The 19,998-nt window shown below is 42.8% G+C and overlaps 1 protein-coding gene and 1 long non-coding RNA gene across 6 annotated transcripts in view; one reads left to right on the top strand and one right to left on the bottom strand.

Moving 5' to 3' along the window:
* Hps3 (HPS3, biogenesis of lysosomal organelles complex 2 subunit 1) overlaps positions 1-11,807 on the bottom strand; it is a 41,602-nt gene extending 29,795 nt beyond the window's left edge. For 3 of the 5 annotated variants that reach the window (XR_015662972.1, XR_015662973.1, XM_087622011.1), the window contains exons 1-5: positions 11,533-11,807; positions 6,757-7,248; positions 5,730-5,901; positions 5,544-5,629; positions 174-363 (exon numbers count right to left, since the gene is read on the bottom strand). Coding sequence is in view for 2 of the 5 variants with exons in the window: in XM_087622011.1 (XP_087478137.1) it covers positions 174-363; positions 5,544-5,629; positions 5,730-5,901; positions 6,757-7,248; positions 11,533-11,749 (1,157 nt within the window). In the remaining 3 variants the exon portion in view is untranslated. 5 annotated transcript variants of the gene reach the window in all.
* On the top strand, positions 11,554-14,176 carry LOC134485607 (uncharacterized). Its single transcript, XR_015671423.1, has 2 exons — positions 11,554-13,635; positions 13,675-14,176. It is a non-coding gene; the product is annotated as an uncharacterized LOC134485607 (long non-coding RNA).
* Positions 14,177-19,998: the final 5,822 nt, after the last annotated feature.

Genomic DNA, 19,998 nt, shown 5'->3' on the forward strand with positions numbered 1-19,998 from the left:
CATCCAATCAAACGGAGCACCACAATGGCAAAGCCAGAGCCCAAATCTTTATCACTGGCAAGACTGACTCATCAATTTTCAGAGCTCCTTGGCATAAATCCTCAGACTTCAGCACCAGCTTGAGAACTTACAGAAAGACAGAGTGCAAGGCCAACGAGTCACTGGGGTCGTACCTTGTGATGACATGCAAGAATTGTGGTGTGAGCACGGCTTGCTGAGACTTCTCAGGATACCAATAGACTGACAGTAACGTAACAGACTTCACCACCATGTACAGGTAGCCCGCATGGGGTAATGAGAAGAAACAGAAGAGACTTGGCACCTCTTTTTTCTGAGACAAATCTTTTTCATCAGGATGAAAACCTGCATTGGAAAAATGCAAGAAAGACAGGCCATGAGGCAGTAAATAAAAGGGAAAAATCATATCATGACTTTCCAATGTAGACTATATTGTATCATATGATGACCACAGAGGTGCTAAGGGGAACTGGACAGTAAATGTTATGGGGAGGAAATTAGGAAAGCGCCATTTTGCAATCATTAACAGTAAGTCATACTCATCAATGGTTATTAGCAATGGAGTGTCCATCAGAGACTACAGGCTGTCCAAGAAACAGCAAATAATAATAATAATATCCTAATCAAGCACGAATCTACATCAACATGGTCAATGGAAACATAATTATCCCACAGCTGGAAGTCATGGAAATACAGGAACCTGATAAATGACACTGTGAGGACTCAATCAGCAACATTCCGACTACAGGAAGCTTTACAGTAAATGCCCAGTTTTTTGCTACATAAATTGCAAAAAAAGAAAGAAAGCTAGTCCCACATAAGATACAGAAGTCAACTGAGATTCATAATTCTAACCTGTTTATGTAATTCCTTCAAACAAATGTATTATAGGGGAAAAAAAACATTTAGAGGATCAGGGAAAAGTGTACCCTGATAAGATTCCTGAGAAAAGTATTTCGAATTCATTAAAATAGAATAATATCAGACTCTGTTTACAGAAATATTTATAGAAAGACAGTATAGATGTTAAGATATTCATCAAAATAACCAGGAATGCAGCAGGATACTGCCATGTGGAAGCTATAGATGGGGGCTAGGGGGAATCCATTGTACTGTTGTCTCACTATCTAAATGAGTTTAACGGTTTTCATAATCGAAGTTCTTTTTAAAAAGTCTTCTTCTCATCTGGAACACATGGGCACTGGAAAAAATTTCCTGAACAAAACACCAATGGCTTATGCTCTAAGATCAAGAATCGACAAATGGGATCTCATAAAACTGCAAAGCTTCTGTAAGGCAAAGGACACTGTGGTTAGGACAAAACGGCAACCAACAGATTGGGAAAAGATCTTTACCAATCCTACAACAGATAGAGGCCTTATATCCAAAATATACAAAGAACTCAAGAAGTTAGACCGCAGGGAAACAAATAACCCTATTAAAAAATGGGGTTCAGAGCTAAACAAAGAATTCACAGCTGAGGAATGCCGAATGGCTGAGAAACACCTAAAGAAATGTTCAACATCTTTAGTCATAAGGGAAATGCAAATCAAAACAACCCTGAGATTTCACCTCACACCAGTGAGAATGGCTAAGATCAAAAACTCAGGTGACAGCAGATGCTGGCGAGGATGTGGAGAAAGAGGAACACTCCTCCATTGTTGGTGGGATTGCAGACTGGTAAAACCATTCTGGAAATCAGTCTGGAGGTTCCTCAGAAAATTGGACATTGAACTGCCTGAGGATCCAGCTATACCTCTCTTGGGCATATACCCAAAAGATTCCTCAACATACAAAAGAGACACGTGCTCCACTATGTTCATCGCAGCCTTATTTATAATAGCCAGAAACTGGAAAGAACCCAGATGCCCTTCAACAGAGGAATGGATTCAGAAAATGTGGTACATCTACACAATGGAATATTACTCAGCTATCAAAAACAGCGAGTTTATGAAATTCGTAGGCAAATGGTTGGAACTGGAAAATATCATCCTGAGTGAGCTAACCCATTCACAGAAAGACATACATGGTATGCACTCATTGATAAGTGGCTATTAGCCCAAATGCTTGAATTACCCTAGATCCCTAGAACAAACGAAACTCAAGACGGATGATCAAAATGTGAATGCTTCACTCCTTCTTTAAATGAGGAAAAAGAATACCCTTGGCAGGGAAGGGAGAGGCAAAGATTAAAACAGAGACTGAAGGAACACCCATTCAGAGCCTGCCCCACATATGACCCATACATATACAGCCACCCAATTAGACAAGATGGACGAAGCAAAGAAGTGCAGGCCTACAGGAACCGGATGTAGATCGCTCCTGAGAGACACAGCCAGAATACAGCAAATACAGAGGCGAATGCCAGCAGCAAACCACTGAACTGAGAATAGGCCCCCGTTGAAGGAATCAGAGAAAGAACTGGAAGAGCTTGAAGGGGCTCGAGACCCCAAAAGTACAACAATGTCAAGCAACCAGAGCTTCCAGGGACTAAGCCACTACCTAAAGACTATACATGGACTGACCCTGGACTCTCACCCCATAGGTAGCAATGAATATCCTAGTAAGAGCACCAGTGGAAGGGGAAGCCCTGGGTCCTGCTAAGACTGAACCCCCAGTGAACTAGACTATGGGGGGAGGGCGGCAATGGGGGGAGGGTTGGGAGGGGAACACCCATAAGGAAAGGGAGGGGGGAGGGGGATGTTTGCCCGGAAACTGGGAAAGGGAATAACACTCGAAATGTATATAAGAAATACTCAAGTTAATAAAAAAAAAAAAAGAATGAAAAAAAAAAAGTCTTCTTCTGCACATGCCTTTAATCCTAGTGGTCAGGAGGCAGAGGCAGGCATCTGAGTTTGACACCAGCCTGGCCTACAGAGCAAGTTCCAGAACAGACAGGGCTACAGAGAAACCCTGTCTCATAAAACAAAAACAAACACAAAGTCTTCTTCCTCCTTCTATGATCCTTACTGATACTGAAAATCCAATTCTGCACTTTCCATAACTAGCCCAAAGCCAACCCCATTCTTTTCTTCTCTCTAGGACACATCTGAGCTCTAGCTAAACAGAACTGGCCACTAACCTCTAAGCACATGATAATGTTACAGCTTACATATGTTGGTTAGTCTTATGCAACACCTTGCAAAATTCTTCATCTTCTAAAATACCCACACATGCCCATCCTGGACTCAGCTCAAATATAAACCACACACCTACAGTCATTTAGCCTTTCAATAAATACTCTCAAGGTTCCTGCTATTTGAAGTTCTAGCAATTCACAAAACAAGGAGGATTCTCTCACAGAGCCCTCACATTCTAATGATGAAGATTGAGACAGGGAACAAACAAACTCTAAAGTGTAGAAGAGAGAGTTTAAATAGAGAAAGCAAAGGGCCTAAACCAAGGGCTCAACAGTTAAGAGATCTTGATGTTCTTGCAGGGGTCCTGAGTTCAGTTCCTAGCACCCAAGTTGGGTGGCTCATAATCATCTGTAACATCTTCATTGGCCTCTGCCAGCAACACACTCACATGTCAAGCTCACAGACAGACAGACAGACAGACAGACAGACAGACACACACACACACACACACACACACACACGCACGCACGCACGCACGCACGCGTACACACACACATGCACATGATTAAAAATAAAAGTGAGTCAAACTGAGAATACCAAGGGAAGTCCTTTGTGGTAAGATGACGTCTGAGCAGTGCACTAAATGATGTGAATACTCCACTCATGCAGTATCTGAAGCAAGCACATTCTAGGCTTTGGTAGAAGGAAGAATAGGTTCTACAGCAAAGGACACTTGGCATATCTGAGGAAGACAGGAAGGCTACTGTAACAGTAAGCAGGTCGGGGTGAGACAAAATGAGTCCAGAGTTAGGTCACATTGGTCGTGGATTGATTGGGGCTTTTTATTCCAACCGTATGGGTAGTTCACTGAATGGAAGAGCTGACATCCTGACTGACTTTGACCTCTGTGTCCACCCTTGTGTCACACACACCCATTTTTTGTTTCTCTACTCTCTCTGGTCGTGGCTCTTTCAGTTCCTCAAATACAGATTCTATGCCCATGAGAGAACTTTGTGGCTTCCTCTATTTGGAACACTTCCTTCCCTTCCCTCCACTGAAGCTATCTCAACCCCAGAGTCAGCACGATTCACCCTACAGATCCATTCTCAGGAAGCAGCCTTCTTAGACCCCAGGAAAAGTCAAGCAGTTGTTGAAGTCGGGGCCTCATTCTTCCTCTTAGCCCCATGCCTCCAGAAATGAGACTCAGACTCAAAATATATTTACAAATACCTTGGCCATATAGCTAGACTCTTCTCTGACTGAACCATGACTTAAGATAATTCATTTATTTTAACCTCCATTCTGTCACATGGCTAGTTCCCTGTGCTCAGGCACCATGCCTGTGTCTCCTTTCCAGTGCCTCCTTCTCTGGCTCTATTCTAGAATTCTTTTCTCCTCCTGGATGCCCCACCTCTACTTCCTGCCTGAGCCATAAGCTTGTTAATTGACAGGTGATGCATCCATACATTATGGATGCACCCATACATTACATAAGCTATTCTCTCTACAGGGGGTCTTTTGCTACAGGCTTGTATACCAGGGCTTGTTTCCCACAGAGCACTATTTCAGTGTCCAATCTTGTTAGTGTGTGATGAGTACCTGCTTTCACCATTAGATCATTAACTTCGTAAGGACAAGCATGCTGCCTGCTGTTCCTCAGTACTCAGCACAGCGGTCAACAGCTGTAGCTATTCAATAGGCATTTACTTCAAAAATAATGTTTATATGTTCCCAGAAACTACCTGAAGACGCTGAACAGGCCATGAGCAAGGGCAGTGCTCACCAGATTTCTGGTGAACACTTAAGGACACTGGTGCCAAAGTTCAACACAGTCCAATTAAGTCAGAATTAGAATCACCGCCATTTTTTTTTTTAAAAAGACAAGGTCTTATAACGCATGGGAGCCTAGAACTGTGTAGTCAGAGGACGACCTTGAACTTCTGACCCTCCTGTCTCTACCTCCCTCGTGATAAAATTATGTGTGCACACCCTGTTTATTCAGTGCTAGGAATCAAGCTTTATTCATGCTAGAAACATACTTGACCAACCCTCCCATCATATTTTTAAGTGTCCAAATAAATGCAGTGTGCAGCAGAGTTGAAAACTAGTATTCTGAATGAGTTTCCACTCAAAGCATGTTTTTCTACCTTGCTTACAGGGCCATCCTATGAAAGTTTGTCAAATACTCAGCTGGAACCTAGACAAGACCTCTGCTCCAATAGTGTTCACAGATTTCCTTTTTTGGGCCTATAGATTATTTCAAAAGAAAAAAGAAATGAGTTGTTTTGGTCATATCCTCCTAAGGGTTTCACTTCTCCAAAACAATATGGCTTCCCTTTCCTCAGGAAGATTCAGTAGAAGAAGGAAATCTACTGCCTGTACACGGTCTTCCCTCCAGTCCAGGGCCTTGCAAACCTCTCTACCCTGCAGCTCAGCTGTACTTACCAGTTTGGTGAATGGGCAGCAGTTGAAGGGAATGTAACTTGATGTTATCAGACAAACCATAGAATGAAATATCTGGAGCAAACCGTCTATGGGTTGAAGAAGAGAAAGGGGAGAGATCTAATTTCCATATATTTTAAGTGGGCATGAAAAAGTTAAAAGCTGATGCGTAAAAAGGGGCGCTCATACCTATACAGCAGATGCTGAACATGTAAATATTTTACTTTTTCATCTTCTAATCCTGTGGACTCCAGCTTAACAGATATTCCAGACTGTTTACATTTTTCACCAAAAAGTTCCAAAGGTTTTAGGCAGATAACAAAATCCTCTGACTCAAGCTGTGAAGTTTCATTACTGACATCTTAAAAAATAAAATTTCAGAATTTAACAACTGTGAGTGCTACCGTCTGCAGAATTAACATTAGACATATATGTCTTAGTTATGTGTATACTACTGTGGCAAAACATCATGAGCGAAGGCAACCTGGAGAGGATCACAGTTTATTTCAGTTTACAATTTTCGGATCATACTCCATCACTGGGGAAGTTAGGTCAGGAAGCTGCTTACCGGCTTCTTCAGCCTGCTTTCTTATACAAATCAGGACTACCTGCTCAGAGGTGGCACCACCCTCAATGGGTTGGGCCCCTTCACATCAATAATTAAGAAAATGCCACACAGGTTTGCCTACAGATCTATATCACAGAGGTATTATTTCAATTAAGGTTTATTCTTCTCAAAAAACTCTAGCTTGTAGTCAATTTGAAAAGGGGGGGACATTTAATAACCAGTATTATTAAATGTCATTAAATATTGAATATGAGAACAAACATTTGGAACCCACATAGTCCAGGACTCATAGCTATAATGACTACACTTAGGAACCTGAGACAGGAAGGTCCCAAGTTTGAGCCGAGCCTGCATCAAGTGAGTTCCAAGGAAGCTAGGGACAAAATGGGACCCTGTTTCACCAACTGTTTTCTTCGGAAATCCCTCATCCAATAATAGTTGCTCCATTACTCACATACTGACAAATACATGTAGGTTTACACCGTGAAGAATAAGCTATGGATAGTCATAAACACAAACCAGGGTCATAGGAACACCTAAGCCCATAAGAACTGTGGAATGCCGCTGTAGATACCAGATTTCTTTAAAGCCTATCAGAAAAGACAATTTCTCTATAGTTAAAACTAGAAAGTCAAATTCGTCATTTACCTTCTGTCTGTTCCAATGGGTTGATGCTTTCTTGTGGGTGGTGGTTAACTCCCTCTCCATGTATAGGGTCTGACTCCAGTTTTAGGAGTAAGACTTCTAAATCAGCCATGACAGCAACATATCCAACACAAAAAGAGATTTCAACAGGAGTGATATTATTTATGTGTATAATTAATGAACGTTCAAAGTTCAACATTGAGAATTCCTCATTAACGACATCATACTTCAAAGTAAATAAGACTAACTTCTTTGTACATCCAACAAGTAGATCTCCTTTCACAGGACAACATGAAATGCACAAAGGGGCCTCGGACATTGGCATTTCAATTATAGACATCTGGTCTCTAAAGCTTTCACAGAAGGATGCCTCCATTTTGTGCCCAACCATTCGAATGCACACACGAGAGTTGTCATTCCTCTTACTCCTCCAATTCACGTAAGCACGCAGGAATACAGTTTTGTTTTTCTCTTCAATTGCTACCAGATAGTCTCCTAAAAAAGGAAGCAAGATTGCATTTGGAACTTAGAATTAGAAACTCAATCATTTATTTTACTGCCTGAAAATGGAATGTATAATATAACACAGAAATCACTGACTCAAAGAAAGAACACAGCTGACCTCTAAGCTGACCTCTATCATGAGATGGGGCTGAGACATAGCCAGACTAGCATAGGGGTTATTATAGACCATTTAACTGTCAGTTGAAATAAATCACTTTCTCTGTGTGGTTACTGGGGACTAGCAGACATAAAGAAATACAGCTGCTGGATTAATTCACTGTTTACATAATATTAAAAATAATTCATTTTATAAGGAAAAATATTTCCCAATTAGTGTATGCTATATAGTTGGCATGACCACTATACCTTATTCTGTAACAAATAAGCATTTATAATTACTTGAAGATTTGTCTTATGTTAGGCCATACACCAAGTGCATTTTAAACTCACTCCATAGCCCAGGATGTCTTCAAACTTGCCGAGATCCTCTTGCCCTGGTCTTTTGAGTGCTTATAATTGTACCATCATTCCCAACTACATTATGATAACTTTAAAATAACAATTATACTATGGGTAAGGGGTATATCACTGTGACTTTAATTTGCATGTCCCTGATGATTAGTGACATGGAACATATTTTTCTGTGCTTTTGAACATTTGCATGTCTTCTTTGGACACCAGTCCTTTATCAAATATATGGTTTAAAATTTTCCCCCCAAAAACTCCAGACAGCTCTTTCCACCAATTGGTAGGATATATGCACAAAAAAAAAATTCTTTAATGATGATATCCAATTCATCTACTATTCTTTTGTTACCACTATTTTTGGTATCATATTAGTAAATATTTAAAACTAGGGATATTTGTTTAGTTACAATAAAAGCTTTATATATATATATATGTATATATATATATATATATATACCACATATGAATTGAAAGTGTCTATAAGTTGTAGGTAATATCCATATTGTACTGTATGATTTTAAGTTAATGACTGGTTCTGTAAATGCTGTAGTAGCACTTGCTATGCATGCCTCCTTAAAAAGCCTTTAAATTTTTCTGTAAATCCTTACAAGAGCCCTTCAAGAGAAATCTCTTGCTTCCTATTTTACATTTCAGCATGCTGAGTTTCCGACTATCATTAATAGCATCTTGCCTAAGGCAACACACAAAAGTTAAAGCTGTGGGATCTAGCTGATCCAAAGACTTATACTCATTCTGCAAACTATTGAAAATGGAATAAAATTCTGTAGTGTTCCATATAACCTTTAAAGGGAGGGTTTTACTTAACAATGTCATTCAATATATGAGGTGGGGCTTCTGTATACTTGTGCTAAAGATTGGCCAGAAGAGCTGTGTGGTCTTGCCTTTCCTGCCCCTCTGCCCACAAACACTCCATAAACACATGTCCTGTCAGAAGGGCTTTTACACTGCACTTGCCTCTGGGTCTCTGTCTGTCTTTTAGTTATCCCTCCTCTTCGAGTCACACATGCTACCCAAATTCAATTTCTATCATCCCTGGTGATGTTAAAAAGTCAAACCTACCATCTAACTTTTCCCTTACTTTCTCTCTAATGCTCTTGTAACTGTTCACCATTTCAACTTGATTGGGCTACAAAACACCTAAGAGCACACCTCTGGTTATTTCTTGTAAAATTGTTTCCAAAAATGACTAGATCATGAGTTCTGACCAAATGAATGCCCTAATCCATTAGGAAACTTAAATTTTGGAGACTTCCGTGTGGTAAGGGGTCTGTGGAAGGGAGTCTGGCTGGAGGAAGGAAACTTCTGGGAGGAAGGTCACCGATGAAGAGGGGATATCTGGGAACTCTATCTTGCCCCAGTCCCTTCCTGTTACTGCTTTACTTTACCTTCTGGCCACTGAGATGTGAGTCCTACCCACTATGGTGGACTGAACCCTCTCAAACCATTAGCAACAGAAATCTGGTCACAGGGACCCCATGACTGACTTACTTAGTGCCCAAAATTTACAAAGGGAGAACAGCCTATGGCTGATTAGTAAGTGTATGCTAGGGGGAGGAAGCCCAAGGTAAAACTGCCAACATGACCACTCCATGGTATAGTTAAGGGGAATGGTTTTGTTTTATTGAAGATGGTGGGGAGGGGTAAGGGAGGAGGAAGGAGGGGGAAAAGGGGATAGGGAGAGAACACCCAGAAGATCTGGAAGAATCCAGAGCTGAGAGAGAAAGAAGTAAGCTGAACATGGCCAGCTGAATAGACATGGGCAGGACTATCTGCAAGAGAAGAGCAGGGGACAGAAAACAGTGCACAGTGAGAATTACAGGGGCAGAGAATAGTGAGGGTTAGAAGGACAAGTAGCTAGGGGGAGGGAAGCCCAGGAGCTGGAGGGAGTTTAGGGGAGGAGGTGAGAAGGGCTGGGTCACTAGCATGGACTTTGAAATATGGAGTAGGTACTTTAGGGACCGAGGGAGACCTGAGGCTAGCCTGGACCTTGGGATGATGATAGGCACCTCGGGCATATGTTAATTGGAAAGTCATAGATCCTTTTTGCCAGAGGTAAGGGAAATGACTCCTTTAGACAGGCAGGAACTGGCTCCACAAGTTCCTGAAGACTGCTGGCTTGTATCTAAACACCAGAAACCCTCCTAAAGTCGTGGGTGAGCTCACTTCTGGATATTTGGACTGCCTTTTGGAGTTTGGGACTTGGGGTTTCTCTTGGCCCTGACAGAAAAAGAAAATGCTTTCTGCTTGGGTAGACAGCCTACAAAACATTCGTAGTAAATATAAATGCACAGATTGTACTGGATTTTTAACACGGTAGATTTACTATGGCAGAGGACACTGGGCACTGAGACACTGAGACCAGAAATTCCCTGGCACATTAACTTGGAAGTAAAAAAGAGGTCAAAGGAGAAGTCAAAGACAGGTTTTCTGGACATAGGTATAGCCAGGGGTCAGCCTATTAATGTTTAGTCATGCATGAGTGAATGGAAGTTACATTCAGAAGTTGAAATTCAACTATGGACTGAATGCTTCCTTTGAGTTATATGGCCCATGATTCGAATGCCATCCCACATGATTCCTGAAGTTCTCTAAGGCAGCCAACTTGGTTATAAAAGCATCTTTGTTCTTCGAGGTTTCATTAATGAGGTTATCATGGTTTAGTGCCTGCCCCTTCCAATCAGTGTGGTTCAAGTCATTAGTACCCAACTGGGGCCAGGCATTTGATACACTGCAATGTTTTATTCCAGGGAAACAGAATATTGTTTCTGAAGGTGGGACCCAAGCATCTTTTTAATGCTTTCTATATGATTCCTAAGGAATCAACACAAATGAAAGGCAGGAAAAGCACTTTGTAAAATGAGTTGTAAAGTGCCGCAAGTTGTAGAATAAATGTCCCTTTGACAGAGTGGGACAAGGTTGGAGAGCTGGCTCAGTAGTTAAGAGCACTGACTGCTCTTCCAGAGGTCTTGAGTTAATTCCCAGCAACCACTTGGTGGCTCACAACCATCAGTAACAGGATCTGATGCCCTCTTCTGGTGTGTCTGAAAACAGCTACAGTGTATTCATATCAAATAAAATAAATAAATCTTAAAAATAAAAAAGAAGAGTGGGCAAATTGTGTAAACATTCTGCCTGTGTCTTTGTCTTATACACACTCACACACTAAGAATTTTTAAAGGTCAGTCTATACTGTGAGGGGTTGAAATCACCCATGAGTGACAATGACTTAAGAAGCAAAAGAGCTGGCTATGATTTAAGATAACTTTTGAGGTCGACCCTCCTGTAAACTTCAGGATATCATTCTCCCTCCTCTTTCTTTTGAACCAGGTTTAAATTTTCTTACATTAATTTTTTTAAGGGTCTGGCATAAATGAAACAGTCACATGCCTTTAACTCAAGATGTGGAGGGGATCAGTCCCCGTTCCCTCTACGTGTTGGGGTGCCTGTTTTGTTTTGCTTCTAGACAAGATTACCTGGAGCCTAGGCTAGAATGGAACTCACTAAACAGCAGAGGGTGACCTTAAACTTCAGATCCCCCAGTATCTACCTCCAAAGTGCTAGAATGACTGATTGAGCGATCTGAGAGAGGAGGATCAGACCCACCAAGGCTTCAGGCAAACTAGGCAAGCACCCCTACGCAGCACTACACCCGACCTGTGGTTGCTATGACAACAACACGCGCGCCTTTAGCCCTAACTTCCGGACCAGCACAGACCTTCATCAGACAGCCAAGAGAAATACCAATCTCTTCCCTACCCAGAACCCCGCCCCAAAGCTGCTCCTCACCGGCTTCGCTGTAGGCCATGCGCAGAACCCTGCCTAGCGTGGAGAAGGTGCATCGCTGCCGGCATAGCTCTGCGCCCTGAACAGCAAACGCCTCCACCTTGCAGCCGGAAGCCACGAACAGCGCGTCGCTCCCGCCGCAGCAGAACTGCTCGGGCTCCCGCTGGCAGGGGACAACCTGCTGCGACCCAAACGGGTGCAGGTTGTACAAACGCACCATCCCGGTGCCCCGGACCGCTGAGCGGCTTCCGCAAGCTTAGGGAGTTGCTCCGGATCACGTGAGCGCTGCGACCACGCCCTGAGCACGGCTCCTTAAAGAGGCCTCGCTCTAAGTGATGTGTACTACCCTAAGGGGATGCAGAGACCTCTTTGGAGATATTAATTTTGCTGCTTTTGGCCAGACTGGTATATGGAACCTTTAGCGTGTTTAGCACTCGATCAACTGCTAGTCTGTGCCTTGGTCGACTTCAGCGTACCACTCATGCTTAGCCTTTGAGCTTCTGAAGGATTTGAGCTTCTGAAGGATGGAACTGCAAAACCTGAAGTTTAACCCCCAACGTGGGATTAAAAACACCACAAATACTGTGGATTCTACAATGGTTTTATTGAAAAGGGCAAGTCCTTGAAGATGATTAGCAAAAAGATAATGTATTGGATGAGAGGATCTATAAAAACATTATACAGGCATTTGGCACAAGTTTCCTCTAAGCATTAGATATTAGGGGAGGAGAGAAATCCCTAGATGGTCAGTATAATCTTCCTATTTCCTATATAGAAGAAACTTGCCGTCAGAGTTCCTCTATTTTGGGAGATTCAATAAACCATATTTTATAATAATTCTTTAACAATTCTAGAAAATATATGTGTATGCATGCACATATGTATTGTTTGACTTCGGGATGTTCTTCTTTTGACACTGAGAAGAGCAAACTTCAATTCCCATGCTGATTATTGTCTTGAGTCCTTTATTCCAAGAATTTATAAAGTGGGAGCAATTGGACTGAAGTTAAACTGCTTCCATTTCGAATACCTTCCTGATGACAATGGCTAAAGTACCGGATACTAAGAACACTCTGGAGACAACAGGATCATCAAACGCAGTAAGCAGAGAAGAATACAAAGAATGGTTCCAGTTAGAAATCTGGGCTACAGAAATCATGGAAGAAAACAAGCAGACTGTTAATCATCTGACGCCCATAAGCATTCTTTTCCCTTTCATGAGTATGTGATTCAAGAATCTGTCTCTTTTGATTAATTTTCCTCTTCAGGATATTAACTGAACATAATTTGATTTTCATGAGATTCATTTAGTCCTAGAACTGCACTACTTTCTCTAGAGATAGCCTCTTCTCCCTTGGTATAGTCCCTATACCTGGCTCACCTAAGACCCTTTGGGATGAGATATGTTATCTTTATTAACTGCTTTTCTCACTGCTGTGACCATCAGCTTATGAGAAGGTTAGACTGATTCCATGACAGATTTCAAATTGGCAGTTAAGGAGACGAGGTCTAAATCTGTTTCCAAGAACTGGGCAATTCCAGGCAAGTCCAGGTCTCAGAAGCTGCCCCAACACCTGGCCCAAGGCAAGGACGAAGGATCAGCAGCAATTTCCATACCTCCCTAGCAAGTTCCCAGCCCCCTCACCCCAGTAATGGAATGTCCTTAGAGATGGACCCAACAGATTAACATAGGAATTCCCTAGTGTGCTTTAAATCAGGTTTGCAAGCTCACTTAGTGATCTCTCTATCTTGGTGATGGGGAGACTCCAGCATGCTGGACTTCTGCAGAATATAACACTTTGCATTTACATACTATTTAAGTCCAGGCTATCATTCTTTGGTGAACCATGGACCCTTACACTTCAAAGAGGAAAGGTTTGGTGTAGGTCAGTGTTTAGGAGGAAGAGTCCATCATGGAGGAAGCTGCTTCTACCTGGGCTGATGAGAAAACAAAGAGAATGGCTGTCTCCTTACTGTGTCATTCCCCTTCAGTACAGGACCCCACAGCATTGAATGGCAGAACCCACATTCAAGCTGTGTCTTCCCTCTCCCATTAAACTGCTCTGGAAATGTGCCCACAAACACACTCAGAAGTGTGTTACATAGGTGATTCTAAAGCCAGTAAAGTTGATGTGTGTTACATAGGTGATTCTAAAGCCAGTAAAGTTGATGAGATTAATCGTTCCATGAAGATAATGTAGAGTGAGTGTATGTATGCCTAGTTTCCTTGTTTGTGGGCCCCTGTGAATAGAAACCACTCACTTATCTCCTGTTACAAAAGCAGAGACCAGGGTGGTATACCATCATATCCTGTACTGGCTGGTTTTGTGTGTCAACTTGACACAAGCTGGAGTTATCACAGAGAAAGGAGCCTCCCTTGAGGAGATGCCGCCATGAGATCCAGCTGTAAGGCATTTTCTCAATGAGTGATCAAGGGTGGAAGTGCTCATTGTGGGTGCTGCTGTCTCTAGGCTGGTAGTCTTTAGTTCTATAAGAAAGCAAGTCAGAGAAGCAAGCCAGTAAGTAACATCTCCCCATGGCCTGTGCATCAGCTCCTGCTTCCTGACCTGCTTGAGTTCAGTCCTAGCTTCCTTTGGTGATGAACACAATGTGGAAGTATAATCTGAATAAACCCTTTCCTCCCCAACTTGCTTCTTGCTCATGATGTTTGTGCAGGAATAAAAAATCTAAGACATATCCTAATGGGAGAGGTCATTTGTTCTTTAGTACTATCATGACAAATAAAACATACTGCTTGGTTTCAGCAACAGACTCCTCCTCCTCTTCCTCTTCCCCCTTCTCCTCTTCCTCTTCCCCTCTCCTCCTCTTCCTCCTCCCCTTCTGCTCCTCTTCCTCCTCCCCTTCTCTTCCTCTTCCTCTTCCCCTCTCCTCCTCTTCCTCCTCCCCCACCTTTTCTTCTTCCTCTTCCTCCTCCCCCTCCTTCTCCCCCTCCTCCTCTTCCTCCTCCCCCTCCTTCTCCCCCTCCTCCTTCCCCTCCTCCTCTCCCTCCTCCTCCTCCTCCTCCTCTCTCAATTCTGGAGGCTGGTAGTACAGGTGAATGTGTGAGAAGTCCTGGTTTCTTGGAGGACTCTTTCCTTAGCTTGCAGATGGCCACCTTCTCACTATCTTCACAGCGTCTGTTTCATTCTTGCTGTCTTTTCCTCCTCTTCTGAAGATGTCAGCCCCACTATGACCCCCCATATGACTTCTCTTAAACTCAACTGCCTTGTGAAGGCACTGTCTGCATTCTAGTCATATTCTGAGTTACTGGGAGTTAGGACTTTGTCTTAGTCAGGGTTTCCATTGCTGTAAAAGAGACACCATGACCAAGGCAATTTTTATAAAGGGCAACGTTTAATTGGGGCCGGCTTACAGGTTCAGAAATTCAATCTATTATCATCAAGGTAGGAGCATGGCAGCATCTAGGCAGGCATGGCACAGGAGGAGCTGAGAGTTTAATATCTCGTTCCAAAAGCAAAGAGGAGGACTGCCTCCCAGGAAGTTAGGATAAGAGTCTCAAAGCCCATGCCCACTGTGACACACCTACTCCAACAAGACGACACCTCCTAGTGGTGTCACTCCCTGGGTCGAGCATATATAAACATCACAAGCTTCGATAGGAATGAATATAAACAATTTAGTCTATAAAAGTTCGGTAAGGTTGATTATTCCGGTTGGAGAGACTTCCCTTAGGAATTTCTTAACACTGTATTTCCTGGAGATGCTTAGATGGATAATACAGGTATAATAGTACTCCCAGACAGTCATTAGTATTAACCCTCCTGTGACTTTCAATAGGAATGGCCCCCACAGACTCATAAGTTTGAATGTTTAGTCATAGGGAGTGGCGATATTAGGAGGTGTGGCCTTGTTGGAGGAAGTGTGTCACTGTGGAGGCAGACTTTAAGATCATACAGGTTATGCCCAGTGGGGCACACAGTCTCCTGCCGCCTGCAGATCATGATATAGAACACTCAGGCCTTTCTCCAGCACCATGTCTGCCTGGATGTTGCCATACTTCCCACCATGATGATAATGGACTAAACCTCTGAAACTGTAAGCCAGCCCCATTAAATGTTTTCCCTTATAAGAGCTGCTGTGGTCATGGTGTCTCTTCACAGCAATAAAACCCTAGCTAAGTGAAGCGGCCATGCAAGAAGAACAGCAAAACAGCTTTAGAACTCCTGAAAGTCAGCCCATTGGTGAGCACAATCATGATAGGTGTGCCTCAGAGAGGCAGAGCCCTGAGGACTCAGCGTCCTGGGGACTTGATTCTTTTGTGGAGTATCCAGTCATCAGGCCCCTTATAATCTAGGAGTTGTATGAGAACTCTAAGGGGATTCCCAGCCCCTCACTGGGCAGTTTCATCAACACTTACAGTAATAGTGATTGATCTTTTTAAGGACTGCTGCTGGGGCAATCACCCTCAGACAGAACTTATAGATGTAGATTATTAGTAAAGTTAGGTTAAGATGTTAGAGGCTTTGATGTAGAAAATCCTGGGGAACAATTCACAGTTCAGGCAGGCACACGTTTGATAGTTGAGCCAGGGATTTTTTTGAGGTCAGGTAACAAAAACAATGGCATCCCTTCCTCTAGCTTCTCATTCCAATATAACCCTGACATTTCAGCCATGCACTCTTTTTGTTTTCTTTCTTGCCTTTCTCTCCTCTCCTCTACCCCCAACCCCCTTGGCTAAGCTTACTGTGCTGGTCATGTTCAGTGTTCTACTTTCTCTTCCTTCTCTAGACTCTTCCAGACACCTCTGGTTGTACTCTCCCTCGTATCTACAGTGGAAACATTTCCCTCAACCATACTTATGAGTTGTCATGCCCTCCCTTTATGAATCTGGTGCTGAAATCTGGCATGGGGCATAAATGAACATCTTTCCAATGGGCCCAGAGAGCAAGGTAATAATTTGACTCTCCTATGGTATATATAGATCATTCGTTTCTACTGGCTTCTGCTAGCCATCAGCCACCATGCTTGACTCCAAATTCTAGAATCTGCCTCTTTAGCCACCTCTTACCTCTACCTGCTATGTTTCTCCACTGTGATTCTGGGCATCTGAATCTCTGGCCTAGCAGTCCTAGTAAGTTGGCTCATACCTGGCAGCAGATGATGATGTAATAGTTTACTGAAAGGAGTCTAGAGGAATTGTCTATAAGCCAATACTTGGCCTACAGGTTCTCCCAGCATCCCTCAGTCCTACCTGTTACAGGGTATGGTTGGCATACTCTGCTCTCTACCCTGAACTCTCTACCCCAGGGACTGGGCTCTTCTCTATATAATCCACACATTTTGGTTACCCACTCCTATTCTGCATTCTTTTTGTACCTTTGGTCTCCTGGCTGCTGTACTTGGTTCACCTTACTCTCCCCCTCTCCCCGAATGGTTCAGGGTCATGACCACTCTGGACTTTCCCAGATGTGTCTGCCTCTGGCTATGATCTCCCACTTATCTATAATAAACTTAGTCCTCCACCATACTGAGGGGCAGTCATGTCCTTTCCTTCCCTCTTTCTTTCTTTCTTTCTTTCTTTCTTTCTTTCTTTCTTTCTTTCTTTCTTTCATGAGTTACATAATTTATATTTAGGGAAACAATTTTTTAATATCTTTGAAGAGTCTTTTGGAAGGCAAATGCTCCCTTTGTGTATATTTTTTATTTTAATCAATTGTGTTAAAGTTTTCGACAATGTATTAGTTACTATTGCTGTAATTAAAACACACACACAGAAGAAGAAGAAGAAGAAGAAGAAGAAGAAGAAGAAGAAGAAGAAGAAGAAGAAGAAGAAGAAGAAGAAGAAGGAGGAGGAGGAGGAGGAGGAGGAGGAGGAGGAAGAGGAGGAGGAGGAGGAGGAGGTGGAGAAGGAGAAGGAGGAGAAGGAGAAGGAGAAGGAGAAAAAGAAAGTTATAGATAAAGGGTTTACTTCAGCTTGTAATGCAAGAGGGAGACAATTTCATCATAGTGGAGAAGGCATGACAGCAAGCAAGCATGGTAAAAGGAGCAAGAAACTAGGTGATCACATTTTATCCACATGGGGGATGGGCAGAACACACAGGAAGTGGGGCCAACTAGGACCCCATGTTAGAACATATGCAGTTAAATGGGGTATATCATTTACATAGCACAACAAACTCATACTCAGTTTCTGCAGTAAGGGGTTTCTTCTTGATCTTGTTTTATCACAATAGCCCAGGCTAGCCTAAAAATTACTGCATTCCTCCTGTTTCTGTTTCCTGAGTAATCAGATTACAGGTACCAGTCACCTCACCTGGCTTAATGTTCTCTGTAGGATGATGTCATCATGCAGGTGAAGGCAGGTACAAGATAGAACGAGGTCTGTCATTGGACAAGAAGGCAGGATGAGCAGGAGAAAAGTTTTAGAGGGAGGAGGAGACTCAAGAGAGGGAGTAAGGGAGAAGTAACTGGGAGAACATGGAAGCGGATGTTAAGATTCCTCTCTGCACTTTTACAGGTTATTATGAATATTCTTAAGGGATGGATGTGTACAGGGCTTTGTATGTCTAGGTGGGCAATTACATGTTATCCATTAGAGCAGAGGTTATTGTGTTGTGTGTTCTTTCATGTGGCGATTTAAGTTCAAGAGAGTATGTGGTGGCTGAATACACTAGGCTGCCATGGAGTTGGGATGTATATTTCTGGCATGGTAGCAACCTGCTTTGGGAACTAGATGGTTAGAGAGATTGCTGCCAGGCTCAGAGAGTAGCCATTAGCAGTGTGATAAGGGATAGAGCAAAGCAGGTGAGAGGCTTTGCTGACTGAGATGACGATATCTACTAGATATCTTGGGGCATTGTAGTGCCAGACCTAGTGTTGGGTAAAAGGCAGCCTTTATTTTAATTTTACAGCAACAGTTCTTTTCTCCCCCTTCCTAACCCTCTGAAACAGTTTCTCTGTATAGCTTTGGATGTTCTGGAACTCCCTGTGTAAACTAGCTTGGTCTTGAACTCACAAAGATCTGCCTGCCTCTGCCTTCTGAGAGCTGGGATTAAAGGTGTGTTCTACCACTACCACCTGGCTTCATGTTCTCTTCTTTTTTTTTTTTTTTTTTTTTTGAGTTCTTTTTTTCGGAGCTGGGGACCGAACCCAGGGCCTTGCGCTTCCTAGGTAAGCGCTCTACCACTGAGCTAAATCCCCAGCCTTCATGTTCTCTTCTTAAACTAGCATTTTTCTTTAGCTTCTGCTACTCTATTCTCAAAATTTCCTCCTCACAATCTCTTTTGCTAGATCCTACCTTTAGGTTTTCTGGATTCTAAAATTAGATGGCCCTACACATACTTTATCTATGTTAACTCTTTCAATGAAATCGACTAACCCTCTGGTTTTACCCACCTTCCCCAACTTACATCACCCAAATATCACTTTCTCCCATGAGCTTTCAACTTGGATATGTAACCACCAATTTAACTTTTCCACTGCCTATCATTATAGAGATTAGAAATCCAAAGGTAGAAGACTAGCCAAAGTCTTCATATGACCAGGTATAAAGAAGAGCAAGTGTAAAAGAGAGTATCTTCTTTTCCAAAGAGAAGAAGAAAAAAATGCGTTGATTAGAAGTGCATAAAGACAGTGACTGAACAGTGGGAAAGTAGCAAAAGGAAGACTGGTGATACACTGAAAAGAAGATAAAAACACAGCTCCAGATAGAAGGGGCCTCACTGAATGGAGGGCATGGGTGGAGCCCCATCCATAAATGGAACCAGGCATTCCTAGTGAAAAGAGAGACAAATAGTTCCAATTCAGGGACAAGACCACAGCCCTCATATGCCTCAAAGAAAGTTGCAGCTTTTGGTGAAAGACTGAGACAGACCAGCAGGGGAAAGGAATCCCATGTTCCCATTCTATGTGACTGGGAGCACAATGGCCCAGCATCGTATAAGCTACTGGAGAAAATGGCAGTGCTAATGCTGCCAAGCTGCGGAGAAGGCTACAGGAGCTCAGAACAGATAGTGCTATAAGTAACATCCCATTGATGTCCAGAAACAGTTCTTCTTCTTCTTCTTCTTCTTCTTCTTCTTCTTCTTCTTCTTCTTCTTCTTCTTCTTCTTCTTCTTCTTCTTCTTCTTCTTCTTCTTCTTCTTCTTCTTCTTCCTCTTCCTCTTCCTCTTCCTCTTCCTCCTCCTCCTTCTTCTTTTGAATTTTTTTCTTTATTGGATTTTTTAATTTACATTTCAAATGTTATCCCCTTTCCCCATCTCCCCTCCAGAAACCCACTAATTCCCCTGCTTCTATGAGGGTGATTGCCAATCCATCCACTCACTCCCTCCCACCTCCCCACCCTGACATTCCTCTACACTGGGCATCAAGCCTTGACAGGATCAAGGGCCTCTCCTCCCACTGATTCCCACCAAGGCCATTCTCTGCTACATATGTGGCTGGAGCCATAGGTCCATCCCTGTGTACTCTTGGAATGGTGGTTTATTCTCTGGGAGCTCTGAGGGGTCT

Source organism: Rattus norvegicus, chromosome 2, assembly GCF_021556685.1.
Source record: "Rattus norvegicus strain SHRSP/BbbUtx chromosome 2, alternate assembly SHRSP_T2T, whole genome shotgun sequence".
NCBI lineage: Eukaryota > Metazoa > Chordata > Mammalia > Rodentia > Muridae > Rattus > Rattus norvegicus.